The sequence below is a fragment of the Chrysemys picta genome, chromosome 1 (assembly GCF_011386835.1).
Source record: "Chrysemys picta bellii isolate R12L10 chromosome 1, ASM1138683v2, whole genome shotgun sequence".
Lineage (NCBI taxonomy): Eukaryota > Metazoa > Chordata > Testudines > Emydidae > Chrysemys > Chrysemys picta.
In genome coordinates, this window is record NC_088791.1 from 326,803,751 (window position 1) to 326,824,337 (window position 20,587).

Below are 20,587 nucleotides of genomic sequence, written 5' to 3' on the forward strand. Positions count from 1 at the left end.
AAAGTGGATTGGCAGCAAGAGAATGGCAGGCAGCACATATGACCGTATGAAGGCTGATTCTGAGAGAGACTGAGACAAGGAGTTGGCTCCTTAGAAAGCTACTATTTGTGTCTCAAACAAATTAAAGCAGCAGGTTATCTCCCACGCTGAAATATAAATTGAATTTGGGAGCACTGCTGGGAAGTAAAGTAGAACAGGAAAACCAGAGGGACGGATGTGGCAGGCATTTGTTTTCTAGCTCTTTGGCTCACAGTGGATCTTTTGCTTTACCCTATCTTGAAAGGGGCCTTTTCATTCTTGCATGAATTACATAATCAACTGTTTGTTCTTTAATCATCTGAAGAAAGGGATGGAAGGTGCTTGCTTTACTACTACATTGTTTTTAAATTGGGAGTTACGGAGAGAAGGGAAGTGGTTAGGATGTGGGAAGACAAATGGGAAACAAAGATGTGTGTGGGTGTACGCAAGAGAACTCAGACTAGGAGAAGTAAGGTGGGAGTATTAGTAGACCATTATTATTTATATTACAGTAGCACTTAGGCTCTAACCAGATCAATGCCCCATTGTGCTAGATGCTGTACAGACAGGGCAACAGAGAGTCCCTCTCAACCCCAAAGAGTTTACAGTCTGAGGTCCTGATTCACCACAGCACCAGTGCAGAAATAGAGAAAAGACAGCTTCACAGCACCATGAATTGGGGCCTCTGTATCTAAAGCCAGGCATGTGCAGGACTGCTGCCAGTCCAACCACCTGTGGTCCCAAATGCAAACCATGTATTTGCTTCTAGTTCAGGGGACTGGTAATGGAGCCCATCATCATCTTGAGCTCTTTCAATTCCTTCCTCCAGTGGTAGTAACCCAAATCTGTGACCATCTGACGGCTGTTGACTAATCTATGTGAAATGGGTTGCTGATCTCAGTCCATTTCCTAAGAGACATGTATCCACATGATCAAAAACACCATCCTAAAACTGAGAGCCCAGCAATCTCAGCAGAGGAACTAAGGTCTACTGACTATTTCTGTTCTGTGGTTAACAAGGGGCACAGGTGCCGGCTTCCTCCTTGCCCCCAGGGGTGCTCAACCCCCGCTCTGCCCCAGGTCCCGTCCCCACTCCACCCCTTTCCCCCAAGCCCTTGCCCTACCTCTGCCCCGCCTCTTCCAGTCTGCCCCCTCCCCCGAGCACACCTCCCCTCTGCCCGAGCACTTCCTGCATGCCACGGAACAGCTGATTGCGGCAGGCGCTGGGAGGGCGAGGAAGGAGTTATCAGCGGGGCTACTGGTGGCCAAGAGGTGCTGGGGGCGGGGGGGGGAAGAGGGAGGAGCTGGCTGCCGATGAGTGCTAAGTACCCACTAATTTTTTCCGTGAGTGCTCCAGGGCTGGAGTACCCATGGAGTTGGTGCCTATGACACAGGGAATTCAGCCACCACCGCTGCTAACTCATCCCCAACATTCACCAGCACTGATTCCACTTTAAAAACAAATATTGCTTAGCTCAGTCAGCTCCGGTGAGCCACATCCTTCTAGACACGATTAGATGGGCCGGCTAATCCCACCCCTTTCCATTCTTCATAGCACTTTGTTCTCTTCTAATTCTATTATCCAACATGTGGATGTAACTAAGCAAACGTAGCAGCTGAATCAGTGAGACCCTTCATGAGCAGCATTTCTTTAACTGGGTAATTACAGATATAGTTCCTGCTGTCCCCTCTGCTTCACTGTAAACTGGCCAAGAAAGGAGAGTTTGGAGCTGACGCCCACAGCCAATGAGACCAGAAGACAGATTCCTCCCACCATCCTAGACCCTTTAAAAGGATCAGTCTTGAAAGCAGAACTTCTTGGAGCTTTGGTAGGGAGTAGCTAAGACAAACACCTCCACCTCCATATCCACAAGGCTGAGGACTGGAAGTGTAGCAGGCTGCACAGTCCAGAATGGCTGATCTGGTCAGGCCAGGGGAGCTCAGATTCAGATAGCTGACCTTGTTCCCATGAGGAGGAGGAGGAGGAGAAAGATTCCTTCTGTTTCTTTCCTCCAGGGAAAGCCCCTCCGCATGGAGTGCCTGGGCACAGGGGAGTCTCAAGAAGAGATGGGGCATCTTAGCCTTGTTGAGGATGTTTTCTTTGAGACCAAGATCTTTGGAAGGGAACATGAATCCCCTACTCCCACAGGGTCAGAGGATGGCAGAGTAGTTCTTAGGCAGTTTGTGCCTGGGAGGCCCTTCCTTTGGCGTACAACTCTCTCTGGCAGGGAGAGGTTTGCTGTGCCTCACCAGAGGATTTAGCACTTAACCCATTAGAACTCCTTCTGCCACAGGTCTTGTCCTTAGTTTCATGTGGGACTCTTTTTTTGCTGATCCCCTGTGAGAAGCCTTTTGATTGCAGCTGAGAGGAGGAATTGATCCCAGGATTGCCTGGCCCAGGAAGATAGGCCCCAAGGGGAAGGAATACAAGTCTGAGAAAACTAGCTTCCATCCTGGGGGATCTTGGTTAAAGTCACTTGCCTGCTGATGCAGTAGGAATCACAGCTCAGGAGTATCTAATGATAGGACTGGATGGGAAAGCCCTGATACAGGTTCAGGAATCGTGATTAGAAAACTGGTGCTGGGCCTAAGGGTCCCTGCAAAAATCTAGTGGCTCTATAGTCACCAGTGGGTGGTGATGTGGGTTCAAGAACCTTGGAAGAGTATTTGGGTCCTTTTCCTGGACTTCCCTTTGGATGCTGATCCCTGAAGGGGTATCCTCCACTAGCTACTTGTCCTGGGCTAGGGTCACCTGATCCCTAGCCATGGCACAATAGCCTGGGCTATTGCCACACTGGCGGATGCCACACTGGAGAGGCCTAATTGCTCGTTACAGAATAGACACAGATGCCCAATCAAACACTCAATGACAGGCAAGTGCAGGATGTGTAGTTCTGCCTTTACGTTCTGTCTCAAAAGCTGCAAGCAGGCCAAGGTTCTGCAGACCTTGTTTCGATGAAGAAACAGCTATTCAGAATATTGACCTGCTAGGGCCCTGCGGTGGGCCTGTAGGGGTGAAGCCTCAGACATGTTTCAGGAGGCAAAAGCCACTTGACCCTTGAACTTAGGGAGTATTATAACTATGGGAATGACTTCAGAAAAAGGGGGGATAGAGGCATGTACTTGGCCCACAGTTGGGGACAAAAAAGTTTATCTTGGCAGTAATCATGCCCATGAATACCAGGCATGGACTACTAACTTGAGACTGGTATGGGCATGGCACCAACGTATTGACCTATTGAAATCAATGGCAGCTGCAAATGCTCAGCATCTCTGCAAATCAGGCTCAAGGAGCCAGGTTTTCAGAAATGCACAGCTCTCATATAGGCACCTAAACAAAGCGCCCAGCACCCTGCAGCTCCCACTGAGAACAGAAGATACTGAGCCATTTTGAAAACCCACCCACTAACTGTGGTGCCAAAATGGGAGCTGGTCTGAGCTGAGCACTTTTAAAAATTTTGTTCAGCTCCGTTCCCTCCCCTGCACCACACACACAAAATGGAGGAACCCAGAATCACTAGCCACTTTCGAAAATGTTAGCCTAGATTTCCACTCATAGATGAGAGGTAATAAGGCACGGCTCATTGATCGATTGCTCAGAACTATGCTGACCAGATGCTTACAGCCGGGTGGATTTTTAATGAGATGAAACTTCCAGCAGAGAAATGCACCCAGCACAGATTTCAACAAAACTTTCATAAGCAAATCAAATAAAGAATTTTAAAAAAGATTTTGGGGTTCTGTCGAAGTTGTTTCCCTCTAGCGGCCAGAGGCTGCGGCCTGAAGTGCCTTTGTAAAGGAACAGCGAGGTGAGGCATTTTACTGGGAGGTTTTTGATTGTTCCAACAAATATCACTCAAAAAAAAAAAAAAGTCAGCCATTTGATTGGGGAGGGGGGCTTAGGGAGTTTATTATTTATGAAAGGTGCTGGATTTACAGCCTGGGAGATTAACATCTCTACCTGCAGAACAGGTACAGCACAGGCAATGGCACTGGTAATCCAAGCTTAACCACGCTGTCCTGTCAACAGGTTCCTCCTCAGTCTATGGGGACAGTGCAGGTTAGGATCTGTAGGGAAAGTCGCACTGCAGTGGCTGTACTGTTCTGCTGATACAATAATTTCAGTATCTCTCTAATGCCCTCACTCTGGTTTATTTCACTGGCACTAAATTCACTTAAATAAGATCTCACTGCATTTTTTTAAAATGGCAGGGAATCATGCTGGTGCTTCAAACAAGTCAGTGAAACAAGTTATTGTGCAAACCCATTTGCTTACACTGTTATATAAACCCTCTGCTCCAGTTAACTGCCAAATAATGCAAAGGCATGCTATGAGCTTGCAATTAGGGGGGAAAAAAACTATCAATAGAATCCACGCTGAATTTGTTTTGTCTGAATATGTATATAATAGCAATTGGTTTATGGATTTTTAACCTGTTCACAAGGCCATTTGGGGTAGAAACCTGCCCCCACTGCCCTCTTCTCCTTGTCTATCCTCCTTCTGGGGGTGCCAGGCAAAGACTCCATAGGCCAAGCAACAGGATGGAGAATCTTTTTTCCAGGAACATCAGCATCTAGTTCCCTAGCAGATTCCCCTTCCAGCAATTGAGCTGACAGCCCTGGAGCTGCCTCTGGGTCTATCACATGCATGGACTGCGGACAGGTTTTCTGGGTGTACTTGTTTGGCTGAGCGCTGTTTCATTTTGATTTTGATGAATTTAGGGGCTAGTTATTCATTTGTGAAGGACTCATCATCAGAATTTCCTTGGTAAATGGCAGGTTTCAGAGTAACAGCCGTGTTAGTCTGTATCCGCAAAAAGAAGAACAGGAGTACTTGTGGCACCTTAGAGACTAACAAATTTATTAGAGCATAAGCTTTCGTGGACTACAGCCCACTTCTTCGGATGCATATAGAATGGAACATATATTGAGGAGATATATATACAGAGAGCATAAACAGGTGGGAGTTGTCTTACCAACTCTGAGAGGCCAATTAATTAAGAGAAAAAAAACTTTTGAAGTGATAATCAAGCTAGCCCAGTACAGACAGCTCACACTTATTATCAAACTGTCTGTACTGGGCTAGCTTGATTATCACTTCAAAAGTTTTTTTTCTCTTAATTAATTGGCCTCTCAGAGTTGGTAAGACAACTCCCACCTGTTTATGCTCTCTGTATGTGTGTATATATATCTCCTCAATATATGTTCCATTCTATATGCATCCGAAGAAGTGGGCTGTAGTCCACGAAAGCTTATGCTCTAATAAATATGTTAGTCTCTAAGGTGCCACAAGTACTCCTGTTCTTTTTTCTTGGTAAATGGAATACTTTTTCCCCAGCATACAAATATATAGCTAAATCCTGCAGTCCAAGTGCGTGCTGCAGAAGGCCCTGAACACAGTAGAAATCTGCTACAGCAAGAGGGGTGACATAAGGAGGTTGCGTAAGCTCTTCCCCTTCCCAGGTACTATGGAATACATCTCCATGACCTCCACACTGGGCCGGCCTGATGAAGATGGATCTGGGGATGGGATGATAGCAAATGTTCTGGCATCAGGGAAATGTAGCAGGCAATGGATGCTACTGCAGCCCTGAGCCCTGGCCCCAGGCTGGAGAGAGAGATATGGATGCACGCAACCCCATGTATCTTTCCCCTGTCCACAGACTTTGCTCACAAGCTGTGCCAGGGGACCAACTCTCATTAAATTCAATACGAGAATGATTGAGCCCATAATTTGCACTATGCTAATTTTCAGCATCACTGCTACTCTCTAAACGGTAGCCAGTTGCACCCATTTTATATGTATTATTTTTATATTGTGGTATTTTTCATATCATATAGAAGGAGATATTGTATTCAAAGGGTAATTATACCACATTTTATAACTCCTTTACAGGTTCATTACCATTCTAATGACTCATGTATTAACACTAACAGAGGTGAGTAATTGGCCAACCCAGAGGCAGAAGAGCAATACCCAAACATTTCCTGTGTCTGATGTGAGTTTAGTCTGGTATCCCGGAAGGATCCAATACAAAATCTCAGGTATTGCCCATTCCTACCAACACAAAGGAGAAATAGATTTCTTGAAACTCTAATGGTACATCTAGGAAACAGACTTCTTCCCCGAAGCAGATGTAGAGAGGGCCTTCATTTGATTGATTGGAATAAATGGGTTATTAAAAGTCAAAGTGGAACCTTATATAGAAGTAGGAGACTGAAACTTTATATAGAAGTAGGAGACAGAAACTTTCAAAGTAAGTGAAGGGCACAAGCAGCTCCAGCTCAGAAATGTAGAGTCCCAACCATTAACCTCCTGAGTGCTGAGTAACACACTAGACATGAAGCAAAATGCTCCTCCAGTGCTGCTCCATGCACCAGATACACAAACAATGAGCTGCAAAAGTTCCAACAGAATGTTGCTAATTTCACTAATGCTGCACTCTATGGCTGTGTTAGAGAATAGCAATGGAAGGGTTACAGCAGATTCTTCTATACCTGGACCTGAAACAGGATTATTTCCAAACAATGGGGGACTTATTTGGAGAGTTAAAAAAAGGTGTGTTTATATTGTGAGCACACATACGTGTGGATAAATAATAGATCTCCTTCTATAAGGCACAGAAAATACTTGTCTTACAAAGATAATACATATAAAACAGCCGCAAGTGGCTACCATTTAGCCATATATCAAGTGATAAATTGCAGAATCGTGATAAATTCATTTATCTTGCATCTCTCACCACCTCCCCTTGATCTCTTCTCAGCCAGCTGGATTTCTGTGGCATATTCTGCATTAGTTGCACATATGGCACTTCCTCTGACATTCATCATTGTGGAACGCGAGTAGAATGTTCAATAGAAAGTCATGGTGCAGCATGGAGGGAAATATTTCCTATGAGAAATTATTTTCTAAATTTTTCTAAATGGATCAAACGATTCTAAAGGAGATCGAGGCCTCTGAAGTCACGTTTGAAGTAATCACTTGAAATTGAAAAGGGAATAAGTGGATTTTACACCTTCCTGGATTCTGTGGTTTATAAAGCATTTCCAGAACTAATACAGAGAATGTAAATTATTTGAAATAGTTTCAGACTCTACACCAGCCCCTCAGTCCCACAGCCAATTTGGGGAGGATTATAACCATGCTACCCTATTTGCAAAGTACTTTTCTCTCCCCTGTTGCTCCATGAGATTATTTTTTGTAACAGACTGATTATGACCAACGTGCTGCCAAATGCACAAAACAAACTGGAAAAACAGAGGGCTAGATTCTGTTTTGTGCACAGCACAGAAGGCAAGCCCATGGCAGCGCTTTAACGTGGCTTGTGTAGTCGCGGCCCTAAAAAAGAAAAGAAAACCTCCACGAGGGGCGTAGCTACCAGCGCTGGTGCACTGTCTGTACTGGCACGTTACAGCGCTGAAACTAACAGCGCTCAGGGGTATGTTTTTTCACACCCCTGAGCAAGAAAGTTGCAGCGCTGTAAAGTGCCAGTGTAGACAAGCCCTAAGTAAGAGCAGCCCCACAGACGATCTTACTGCATAAAATTTTCTCAGAGGTTCCCTAGAACTCTCCCCTGATGCCTCGAAGCTCCAGTCTGGCCCCTATAGGCTGCTGCAGTTGTACATATGGGCCAGAGCAGGGGAGATGATTTTTTTTTCTTCTCTAATCTCTTTCAGTTACAGTCATCTCAATCGTTACCTGTAACAGTAGGTAAAACAACTTTGGACAAAGTGGTTTTTTTAAGCTGTTGGTGTCCCTAGTGACAAGTTGCAATGCTAATTATGACAAGCTGCTAAAAGAGTCTCAATGTACAGCATCCAGGCACAGATGGTTCATTCGCACAAGTATTGCAACACGTTTTAAATGATCTCACCCTTAGCTTCTTGTTTTATCTTCTTCCCAAGGCCTTTCAAGCTGGAATACTCCTAGACTTGGTGGTGCCATTTTCAGGATACTAGCATGATCATTAGATAACACTCATCCTCACACCAGCTAAGTTCAACAAGAACTAACATACCCATTCTTGCTCGAAAATGAAAGACATTAAGGAAGAACACACTCCTCACCATACCTGAGCATCTGATTTACACATCGGTGAGTTATGTGATCTGAAGTGCTTCTTATAAATACAAAAGAAATACATATTGTTTTCTTCCCCTGCTATACAGCGTTGCCAGGACTGGACAGAATTGAATTCTCATTGCTAATTTTTTTTATTAAGTATAATAGAAAAATCCACCACCGTACTAAACTAGTCAAGTCACCAAGCAAGAGATTCATGTGGAAAACCACAGGCAATATTCATCCAAATAGACTACTGGATCTATTGGTGCATCCTAAATCTTTAAGCATTATATAAGCCACACCCTCCTCACCAGCCAGGGTTCACCTGACTGAAGCAATCTTATTTAACTGACTGCGCCATGGGAGGAAAGGTGGTCTTGTTATGAAGATGCTAACTCTGGACACTCGAGACCTAAGTTCACTGCCCACATTCTCCAGGTGTGCCCTTCATAAGACAATATGGTTAGGGATTCCTACAGTGTACCACCTCACTTTCCAAAAGAGAAGATGGTGGTGCATTATGGGAGATGTAGCCTGACCAGAGAGCCCAGCATATACAGGAGAATAGGAGCATGAGGCAACTAAACTACAACTCCCATGAGGCACTGTAGCAGCACATGCAAATCAAACTTTTTTTTGTTATTCAGATTTCCACCAAATACACATTTCCAGTGGAAAATTTAGATGAAAATGGAAAAAAAAATGTTTTCATCAAAATTTTCAATGAGGAAAAATCCCATTTTTTTACCTCTGGCCATGGTGCCTCTGAAAGACATCCCTACCCATAGTGGCTTCACCACAAGACCAATCTTTATCCCATCATGCAGTTGGTTAAAAATCTAGCTTAAAACCATCTGAGTACTGAAAAGACAGGGGGTTCTACTGTCTGGGGATTCCACTGATAGATCCCTAATCTTTTCATGCTCTAATTTCAAAAGGCACCCATGCATTTGTATACATTTTAAACCACTTATATGATGGCAATATTCATGTGCCAATTTGCTTTTATCTTACACCTTTTCCTGTTCTCACCTCGACTCTGCCCAATACCCCATATCTGCTAGGTTGCAGCATTTAAACAGCTGCTATTTAAAAATAATGCTTCCAAAATTTCTCTCAGCCCACCCCCTCTCCACTCCCAAAAGTAAATAAAAATTACTGTTCTGAGGATAGCAAGAATTAGTTCTTCACCTAGATCAGTGACAAGATGACAGTATAACATCTTGGGCCAACTCAAAACAAAAGGCCAGATTCTCCATTGCCTTGCATGTGGGTTAGTCACTAACAAACGTGCCCAGTGAGTGCAAAGTGGATGTAAAATCCTACCATATCCAAATGGCTACATTTTATATTCACTTTGCATTTCTTCTGCACAGGTTTAAGGAACTACACAAGGTGCACAGCCACATAGAATCAGGCCCACGTGCTTTATCTGGTTGGAGAGTTGGGATTCACCCTTTCCAATAGGAGATATAGCACTTGCTTCTGGCACTGGAAGACAATGACCTTAAAATGTGTGTATTATAATTTATAGAATAAAGACACTTTGCATGCACTTTAGAAGCCTCTAAATATTGTTAGCTCTGATTTTTCTCATCCTTTGAGACCTGAATAGTTGGATCTATGATACTACAACAATTTGGATTTATAGTAAGGATTTAAAAAAAAAAAAAAAAAACAATAATTGCCACTTTGCTTGTCAGTAACATGAAATGCCAATGATCATACTGTCTCATGTCAATGTTGCTACTCTGAGATAGAAAATTAAGTATTATACATTCTGGAGAGTGGAAATGCAGGAAACTCTCATTGAAACATTGAAATATAGAGGATGACATAGAGCCTGCAATTCAAGGAATGGGCAGCACCTGTTTTGTCAATACAGTTAAGGGGCAATTGGCATTTTCATTACATTATATATTCTGATCTTCAGGCCATAAAAAACTTTGCTCCAAGCTAAACTTGCCATGCAAGGTGTTCAAGCAGGAAAATATTTTTAATTGAAATGAAACTATTCATATATCAAACTGCTTCAATTTACAGGACAAATATTTGCAGAATTCCAATCCAAGGTATGATTCACTGTGTTAGTCCCTTCAAAAATTATTATATTTTCAGGTGTCAGAAATTACCCAGCACAATTAATTTCACTTAGGGGTTGCCAAAGGGAAAAAGAAATTAAAAAAAAAAGTTCAAATATTACACAACCTGACATTTACAGTGCAAATATTTGTAATGAAAAATAATAATATAAAGTGAGCACTGTACAATTTATATTCTGTGCTGTAATTGAAATCAATGTTACAAAATGTAGAAAAATATCCAAAAATATTTATAATACATTTTAATTGGTTTAAATTGTTTAACAGTGCAATTAAAACTGCAATTAATTGTGATTAATTTTTTTAATCGAGTTAATTTGTTTTGAGTTAATCGCTTGAATTAACTGAGATTAATTCACATCCCTAGTCACAACAGATAATCCAAAGGATCTTTCCATGGAAGATTATCTCAAACAATGTATTTCTAAAATGCTGCATTGTAAAAAGATCAAAGATCATGGGCAGCCCATGAACCGCTGGCTCGGGGAGGCTAGCCCCTGGCCCCACGTCTTCTGCCCAATGCCCCACCCCCACTGGAGCCCAAAGGCCCCCCATCCCATGGCCACCAGCCCCTCCACCCCAACCCCGGGCCTCCCAAGCACCCCAGCCCCAGAGCGCCAGGCGGGCAGGAGGTGCGGCCACCAGCCCCAGAGCGCCAGACTGGCAGTGTGGCCCCTAGCTCCCCCAGCCAGAGCGCCGAGTGGGCGGCGTGGCCCCCAGCTCCCTGAGCCCCGGAGTGCTGGGCAGGGGGGCTGCCTGCCCCCAGCTCCAGGCAGGCGGGCTGCTGGTCCCCAGCTCCCCCAGCCCAGGAGGGAGCCTGGGAGCGGAGTGCGGGCGGGGCCATGCAGGGCTGTTTGGGGCATGCAATATCCACCGCACATGTCAAAGATCACATAACTCCTGTGAAAGACACTGCACAGAGTCATGCTACCTGTCATCAGGAGACTTAGTTAATAAGAAAGTGGTAGGGATCTCAAAATATGACATGCATGTCTGTGCAGGGAAAGGCATGGCAACTGCATTGCAGTGATGATACACTTATAGAATGGAATGGCATGACATAGGCAACCTAATTGAAAAGACACATAATATGCATGCCAATAAATACGGCAATATCTGCTATTGTTTAGATGAAGCAATTGCCCATTCTTTCTGATGTGGGACAGAATTCTTTTCCCGGCTCATCAGTGTAAATCTGGCATTACTCCGCTGCCTTAAATGGATTTATCCCAGATTTATGCCTAAGAAACAAAAAGCAGGATTTGATGTTATAAAAAAAATATTAAAAAGAAACTGTGCTCATTTGCTCCTCGCACATTTCTGACATTTCAAAAGATGATGTCCAATGAATTTACATGTAGATTTATTCTTGGGGAGAGGTGATTTTTTTTTTCTTCAATTTAACTCTGCTGCTCTGAGTGGATTGAGGACTGTTCCCCTTTAATATTCAGGAAACAAATGGAAACCAGATTATATCTGTCCCAAAGCTGCCAAATAAAATGTTTTATTAAAACAAAATCTTCCTGGGATTTTCCCAAATCCACAAAATATTCCTGAGTGCAAAAGTTTCCACTGGGACTATTACATTAGCATACTACAGCTACATTGCAAAAAAAAAAAAAAAAAAAAAACACATGGCAGTGAGTCTCAGAGCCCAGGTCAACTGACTTGGGCTTCCAGGACATGTGCTGCAGGGCAAAAAATAGCAGTGTAAACATTCCCTCTCAGACTTGAGCCCAGGCTCAGAAACCCAGCAAGAGGAATGGGTCTTAGAGACCAGGCTGCAGCCCGAATGGGAACACCTACACTGCTATTTTTAGCCCTGTAGCGTGAATCCCGTAAGCCTGAGTCACGGGGTCTGAGATTCACTGCGTGGTGGGGAAGGGGGGATTTGCAGTGCAGACATATCCATATATGTATCCAGCCATCTCCCTAATTCCTCTAGCTATAAGGATGCTGCAAAGTGAAAGCTATTTCCACTTGAAAGCTGGAGTAACATTTTACCAGCTCAGGCCTTTAAAGTGCAGGTCTGCTCTGAAAAGTGGCTGTATAAGAAATGGCATTGTGGGGCACTAGACTTTTGTTTAATGGATTCCTGATCAAACCTGCAGAGTTCATATACAAAAAAAATATACTCTTCCCTGCCTGCCAGCCCCACAAACTCAGCCGGTGCTCTGAGAGTCCAGTGGAGCTCTTTCTGTCTTACACATCATCACTTAATAAACACTCTGTCTTCAGCTACACCTGCTTTTCAATCCCGCTAGCCTTCAAGCACATGCACCCACACATCCCCAACTACATTTGAAGACAATGGGATTATAAATGGTTTAAATAAGGGCCTGCAGCTATGGATGAGGCATGAGATTCAAAGCCTTTCAGATAGCTGGTTGGGATTGGCAGGGTGTCAGCTAGGAAATAAACACAACTTTTTACATATAAACTGACCACATTTTATTAGGAATCATTGTAACAGAACAAAATATAGAACCCCATGATGCCATTTTTATGGCCACTTTTCAGAACTGCACTTTAAGTCATACGTCGCTCAGGCTCCACAACAATCGATCATGAAAAAGCCAGGAAATGTCAGAATTTTTTTGCTTCCTGCCCCAGCTATTGTTTACTATTGGGCAGATTCTGACACTTTATTCCACCGAGTAGCACACTTGACTCCTCTGTAGTTCAACTGAAGTCAAAGGAATTATGCATGGAGTACAGAGATCACATTCCGGCTTTATGCTAGCTAGCTATTGTTACAGCAGAAGTTACCAGTTGGCACTATTACAGTCTTACAAGTATTTTTTTTTCCTTTGAGTGCTAGTAGTGTACACTCTGTGCAGTATGCTACATTGTTAGTTTCGAGATGAAGATTTCTTTCAGGGGGAACTAGTGCAAGCCACAAGGGAGTTTGCTCTCTGCCTTAATCCCTCTAATTAGAGTCAGTTCTTGAGGCAGAGTTGCTTCCTGGGAACTGGGCATTGATGTGGGGCTGATTCCTGAAAGAGACAATTGCCCGCATATTGTTTGACCACCTCTGTTTCAGGTTTGCTGTATATGAGCAACTAAAGAAAATTATACTAAGAAAATACCCAGACTCCATGTCACTGATTTCTCCTACAACAGGAAACTGATTTACAAGGCCCCAAAATCTGCTACCTATTTAGTTGGGGTCACACCCATAGTGCATTAGTCACTCTGCAAACAGAAGAAAGCAGAGACCCTGCTCCAAAGAGCTTACAGTCTAAAAAAGACAAAGATAGAATAGGATGGTGGAAAGTGATGCAACACACAAGCAAGGGGCCTGATTTTTCCACCTCACTCAGTGAGCATATACACTGAACTCAATGCACAACAAGGTACTAATCAGAGTGAGCAGAGGGTGGCAGAATGTGGCCCTAAAAGATCAGGGTAATAGCAGGTGCATGGCCTACTTTTTACAAGTTTGGCCATTTGCTAAGTTAAACAAAATTCTCCCCCTCCTCACTCTGTCATGCAACTCCCCCATCTTCCCCTCACAGCAACCTTAGCTTCAGTCTCAGCCATCTGGCTGACTGCTAAACCAATCATTGCCCTGGTTTTTATATTATATAACGTTTGCATATAGAAGGCTGAGCGGGAAACCCCCCTCCCCGCCAGCTCTCCCTTGTTAAAGGGCGGGCAGCAGAACACTCTAGTTACGCTTCTGTCCCCTTTACTGTTTTCTCCATTTTACCCTTCCCTTTCATGGTATTTTCTGTGCCAATAATGAAGTCCCAGCTCCTTACACTATAATAGCTCTCCCCTGCCCTGAGTCCCACCTTATTCCTCATTCTTCCCCAGCTTGCTCTGTGGGAGCTCTGTCCTCCTCTCTGGGACTTCTGTTCTCCATTTTCTATGCTTTCGACATCTCTCCCCCTTGTCCTCACAGGCCTCCGCTCGTTCCTGCTCTCCCTTCTCCAACCTACATCTCTTTTCCTCCCCATCTCTCTCCTTCCTATATATTCCACACTCCTTGCCAGCATTCTCCCTCCAATCTTACCCTCTCTCTTCCACTCCCTCTCTCACGCGCACACATAGACACACACGCGCACACACACACTCTCCTACTTCTGACTTTCCTACCATACACCACCCTCTCTCCCCATACCAGTAAGTCAGTATTCAGCCACACTGGCCACCTTCTCTCTTTGAAAAGGAGTACTTGTGGCACTTTAGAGACTAAAAAATTTATTAGAGCATAAGCTTTCGTGGACTACAGCCCACTTCTTAGTGCCACAAGTACTCCTGTTCTTTTTGCGGATACAGATTAACACGGCTGCTACTCTGAATCTTCTCTCTTTGCAGGCCCATGCATGAAGATGAGTTCCTCCATTATGGGATCCCCACCCAAAACAGCTGCCTCCTCTCCCTCTTGTTGCTCAGTGGTTGGCCCTTATGCCCCATATCCTCTCTTCTCTTCCACAGAACCTCTCATCACAACCTCTGCAGGGCCCTGCTTTCACACCATGAGAACAGTCTCCTGTTACCAGTTACAGCGAAGCCCCCAGAATAGGTCTGGCTGGTATCTAGCTGCCAAGTACTAGTAGGATATACACAGGCTATTCCGGCTCAGTTCTAGCCCCGAAGGCAAGTTTGTCTGGGGGTCTAAACCCATGCATAAGCCACTTATGATTTAAGCCAATCTCCATCATCATCAAAACACATTTCAGGAATGGAAGAATCTGACTTGTCATGTATTGTGCTACAGATTATCCTTTTTGGATAAACCACATTCCCTTTTGAGAGTTAGTTAGTCCCAAACTGGTAGATGTGGTGTGCTGGAGAATCTTCACCAACCCCACCCAAACAATCCAGTTAAGCCACAAATCCAAATCTCTAGATCAGGGGCAGCTCTAGCTTTTTTGCCGCCCCAAGCACGGCAGGCAGGCTGCCTTTGGCGGCATGCCTGTGGGAGGTCCCCGGTCCCGCAGATTCGGCGGCATGCCTGCGGGAGGTCTGCCGGTCCCGCGGCTTTGGCGTACCCGCCGCCAAAGCACCTCCAAATCCGTGGGACTGGGGACCTCCGGCAGGCAAGCCACCGAAGGCTGCCTGACTGCCGCCCTCGCAGGAACCGGCAGGGCGCTCCCCGTGGCTTGCTGCCCCAGGGACACGCTTGGAGCGCTGGTGCCTGGAGCCACCGCTTCTCTAGATCCACTGAATTCGGTGAAGTTACACCAGCATAAAACTGACGTAGAAGGTGAAGAAACAGGCCCTACAGGTTTTTTTTAAAACCACATATTACAAAATGTATCCATAGATATACCAGAGAAAATATCTGACACCATATTTGGGTCTTCAGCGTGTGCTACACAAAATGAGCTATAGGTATTCTGTGTGCTGAATGCCACAGATTCACAGGAGTCTTCAACGTATTGGGCCAAATCTTCCATATGACACCAGCACAGAATTTGACCCATTCACTTTAACATTTCATTCCAGGTCCTCCAAAGCTTGGCTGGCTGGCTCCCATTTGGCTGAAAATGCTCCAGCATTCACCATGTTGTGACATCACATCCAGTGCCAATACTCACAACCCCTTGTGGGTATTGGCACTGACTCACATAGGATGAGAAAAGTCATATTTTAAAAGTATGTGACATGGGATTGGAATGGGGTTTTGCATTTCCATTATTTAATATCTTTTGGGATAGAAGATAAAAAATATTACTAAACTGGGCCTATAACTAGAGCAAGAGTACCTAGTTTAGAGTTTTTTATCTGAAGATCACAAAGGGGATAAGTACCTTCCTTTCACAGAAGGGGAAACTGAGGGAGACAGAGATGACTGGACTTGTCCACCATCGCCTAGCTGGCCAGTGGCACAGCCAGGCATAGAACCCCGAGCACCTATCCAGTGCCCTATCCACTGGACCACACTGCCTCCCAACACATCACTGACCTGACCCTGCTACTACTATTTATTATTTGTATTACAGTAGTGTCCAGAGGCCCAGACTATGATCAGAGCCCCAGTGTGCCAGGTGCTGTACAATCCCTATAGGCCGATTCCATGCACAGTGGGTTTCCCTGGGAACTTGGCCAATTATGTTCTGTCTATTTACATTCCCTCAGCACTTTCAGCTGGATCAGTGTACTTCACCTCCTGTACTAAAATGTTATGCAAGACTGCTGTGCTCTGTTATACAGCTACTATTTTTCCACCTCAGAAGTATCTGCATTTTTAATGACCCGATCACTATAAAGTTACCTCCTACAGATATTGTGAAGCTTAATCTGCTAATGATTGTAAAGTGCTTTTAGATCTTTAGTTTAAAGTTGCTGTAGAATTATTATTAGCTCTGACATCACAATAGGGTGCATGCTGGAGCATCACAGATGGGCAGGAGCATGGTACTGCAATTTAAGTGGGACTGGGGAAAAAAAAAAAAGAGGAGACTTTAATGTAACTAGAGGGTGAAACCCCCCTTTACCTTTGCTATTTGGAGCACTCAACACACAATCACTTTTTTTTATAAAGTATTTACAGGACACCTTTAAAATAAAGAACTTTTCAAATAATTAACTCTTTTTGTTAATTGCAACATAGCTGTCATAAATAAACCCCTCAAATTTCCACACAGACAATGTAAAAGGACCCCATTCAATTTAAAAATCACTCTCTCTCTCTCTGAAAGGCTTCTTGTTTTTTTTACCTACTATTGTAAAACACCTAAGATTATTATAAAGTATATTATATACTTATATATTATAAATACACTATAAAGTATTACTATAAATATTACCATGATGAGGGCCTTACAAATGCATTGATAGACAGATTAGATATAACTGAGAATTTGCTCTGTGCATTTGACAGCACCTACTGAATAATCATTTGCACTGTTTCCACTGTATAGCCACTAAGTCAATTTCCACTATTGTTCTTGTGGGTCTTTCATACAGCAAGGGGAAAGATGTTTTAAAATAGGAAAATGTAAAACCACAATAACTGGCAGCGGGACTTGTAATTTCAGATTCTAAACCTGCCTCAATTTAATTGTTTTCTTCTTTAAACTGACTAGGTTTCCCATCTATGCATCCTTTATATACAGTTTTATCTTCATTCTTTCCTGTGGTGCATTAGTATGTTTCACGATTCTCTAATAAAGTGTAACCTAAATACAAAAGCTTCTTAGACCAGCTCCTTCTCCTCCCCCAGCTCACCCCCCCCCCCGCATGCATGCCTGCAAAAGAAGAAAATATCCTACTTATGTATCTCCTCTGACTTCAAAAAACCCTTACATGCATATTCCCCTTGTCTGATAATGTACTTTAAACTCTCATTAAAATTGCTAAACACAAGCATCCAGAAAGACAAATTCTAATCTACATGTGCTCTAAAGGCTCCTATCTCTTCGGCTTCACCAACTGTTTAATGATTGCTGAGTGTTTTCAAACACACATTTTCACTTCTAGTGCAGGATGCTTGATTGAACAATTATTATTGTCACTTTAATCACACCTCAGTAATTAAACTGTTTCAAAGAAAGGAGTCTGTTAACACTTCTTGCACTGATGGCCTAAACCACTTTAAACTACAATGGATACTGCACATTTCTGATGTATATTGAGAAGAGTATTACAAGTGGCATAGGGTTCTTTTTAATAAGGGACTTTTAAGGGACACATCACTACCCACAGATATTTAATTCCTTAGCCTTAAAGTTCGGATGGAAATAGTTTCAGTGTTCGCTAATAAAGTTTAACCAAAACACCCATCAAACACTTGACATATTCCACCTTAAAAGAAAACTGGAAACATAATTATAGGACTTGATGGAATCTCCATCATCGGGGATTTTTAAGAGTAGATTGGACAAACACCTGTCAGAGATGATCCACTCTAGATAATACTTAGTCCTGCCTTGAATGCAGGGGACTGGACTAGATGACCCTCGAGGTCACTTCCAGTTCTATGATTCTATGACTTAGACAGTCATTTCTTTACTGCCTCTAAACTATTTTTAAGACGGTAAATGCACAGAAATCATTTGTGTTGCTTTGGAAGGTTTTAAAAACGATTGTTTCATAAGAACAGCCATACTGTGTCAGACCAATGGTCCATCTAGCCCAGTATCCTGTCTTCCGACAGTGGCCAATGCCAGGTGACCCAGAGGGAACAAACACAACAGGTAATCATCAAATGATGCATCCTGTGTTGCCCATTCCCAGCTTCTGGCAAACAGAGGCTAGGGACACTGCAGAGCACGGTTTTGCATCCCTGCCCATTCTGGCTAATAGCCATTGATGGACCTATCCTCCATGAACTTATCTAGTTCTTTTTTGAACTATAGTCTTGGCCTTCACAACATCCTCTGGCAAAGAGTTCCACAGGTTGACTGTGTGTTGTGTAAAGAAATACTCCCTTTTGTTTGTTTTAAACCTGCTGCCTATTAATTTCATTTGGTAAGCCCTAGTTCTTGTGTTATGAAGAGTAAATAACACTTCCCTATTCACTTTCTCCATACCAGTCATGATTTTATAGACCTCTATCATCTACCTTAATCGCCTCTTTTCCAAGTTGAAAAGTCCCAGTCTTATTAATCTCTCTTCATATGGAAGTTGCTCCATACCCCTAATAATTTTTGTTTCCCTTTTCTGTACCTTTTCCAATTCCAATATATCTTTTTTGAGATGGGGCGACCACATCTGCACACAGTATTCAAGATGTGGGCGTACCATGGATTTATATAGAGGCAGTATGATATTCAATAAACATGGAGTCTCTCTCTGCAGAATTTAGGATTACCTAGCTCTAACACTGCATTAAACCTAAAGACAACATATAAATCAGCTGAAAAATAAACAGTGTTGCTGCTTCTTCATGTTAAGTACCACCCCTATCCCAGGCAGCATGCACACGTGGTGGGACTCCTAGCTCCCTGACAGCAGCCCCTATGAATTAATGTACCCGTGTCGCTTTCCCTACACTGCCACATTCCAGGGAAAGCTCATGCGTCAGATCCTGAGCTGGTGTCTGTCCGTACAGAGTTCCAGCATTGAGCCAGCTGAGGATCAGGCCCCAACTTCTAGAGTTGTTTGCCCAGAACCTTCAAAGGTTCTTTTTTTCAATGCAACTCTTTCAAATTATCACCCGACTCATTAAAAGTATTTTCTGGAGGGTTTATCTAACTGCCCTATTTCTGACTGTACCATGGAACAAAGACCGAATTGCTGAACCAGGCTGCAGAAGTACAGTACATCTGTATCGACTGATTGTAGAACCGGTATCAGAACATGCACGGTATGCCCCGAATTCTGGTTACTCAGCACAGCTTTCATATAAGCATGTGGCTTATAAGCTTTTCTCTGTTTGAAAGCCCACTAAGGCAGCGATTCTTAAACTGTGGGATGGGACCCCAAAGTGGGTCGCAGGGTCGCCAGGGCTGGCTTAGACCTCAAGCCCAAGTCCAAGGGCTTCAGCCCTGGGCAGCATGGCTAAGGTTAGAGGCCCCCTGCCTGGGGCTGAAGCCCTTGGGCTTTGGCCTCCCAGCCTAGGGCAGTGGGGCTTTTGCTTTGCCCCCTCCACCTGGGGTGACAGGGCTTGGGCGGGCTCAGGCTTCAGTCTCCTCTCCTGGGGTCCTGTAGTAATTTTTGTTGTCAGAAGGGCGTCACGGTGCAATGAAGTTTGAGAACCCCTGCACTAAGGCACCCTCTCAATCTCTCTCTCTTCCAGCCTTTTTTCCCCTTCCCCAGTCTGCTCCACTATCAAGCACTGAGCGAGGCGGCAGGCAGCTCTGACTTAAGGAATCTCAGACATTGCAACCATATGTCAGCCTCTTTCAGGGAAAAGCGAACTCACTTGACTACCCAGTCGCTGTTTACATCCAAAATAAAGCCCCAAAGCTGCAATCAAAGGCTTCAACCCTTCCGCGGTGCCCCCCAAAGTCTCCCATGCTCTGTTAAAGGAGATCACATGGAGCAAGTGGCTTTTGCAATTCCCCCCCGCCCCGCAAATAAGTCTGTGTTTATTACCTTTCACTGCTTGCTCAGAAGTTCCCGGCAGAAACTTTGCAATCCGCATGAGGCTACCATGGCTAGTTTTGTCCCCACCAAAAAAAAAAAAAAAATAGCATAAAGCGGCTACCGTGCAAACGTGCTGCTTGACATGATGTGTAGAAAACGGATCGAGATGCAGAGGAAAAACTCAGATCCAGGACACAACAATCAGCCCCATTCACACTGGAATGAAAGGAATGTCAGAGCTTTACCTACTGCCCAAATCATGGTAGTCTCTGCTGGGTCCTAATGTTGCACCATGTATTCAGCGAGAGTTCAGTCCCAAGCAGACTGTGCTGAGCGGGATAGGGGCTGGCATCGAAACGGTAACACTACACTGTCCTCCAACACACGCGCGCGCGCACACACACACACACACACA

General features: G+C 44.0%; 1 protein-coding gene across 7 annotated transcripts in view; it reads right to left on the reverse strand.

The window, feature by feature from the left end:
- The window catches only part of AMOTL1 (angiomotin like 1), a 134,250-nt gene that overhangs the window by 86,008 nt on the left and 27,655 nt on the right, over positions 1-20,587 (reverse strand). The window contains exon 1 of one of the 7 annotated variants that reach the window (XM_005309160.4): positions 20,418-20,544. The exons of 3 other annotated variants lie outside the window; for them this stretch is intronic. In XM_005309160.4, coding sequence (XP_005309217.1) covers positions 20,418-20,433 — 16 coding nt within the window. In that variant the 5' untranslated portion in view covers positions 20,434-20,544. Of the gene's footprint in view, positions 1-20,181; positions 20,545-20,587 lie in introns of those variants that run through there. 3 more of the 7 variants (XM_042856029.2, XM_005309159.5, XM_008174383.4) reach the window with 3 other exon arrangements.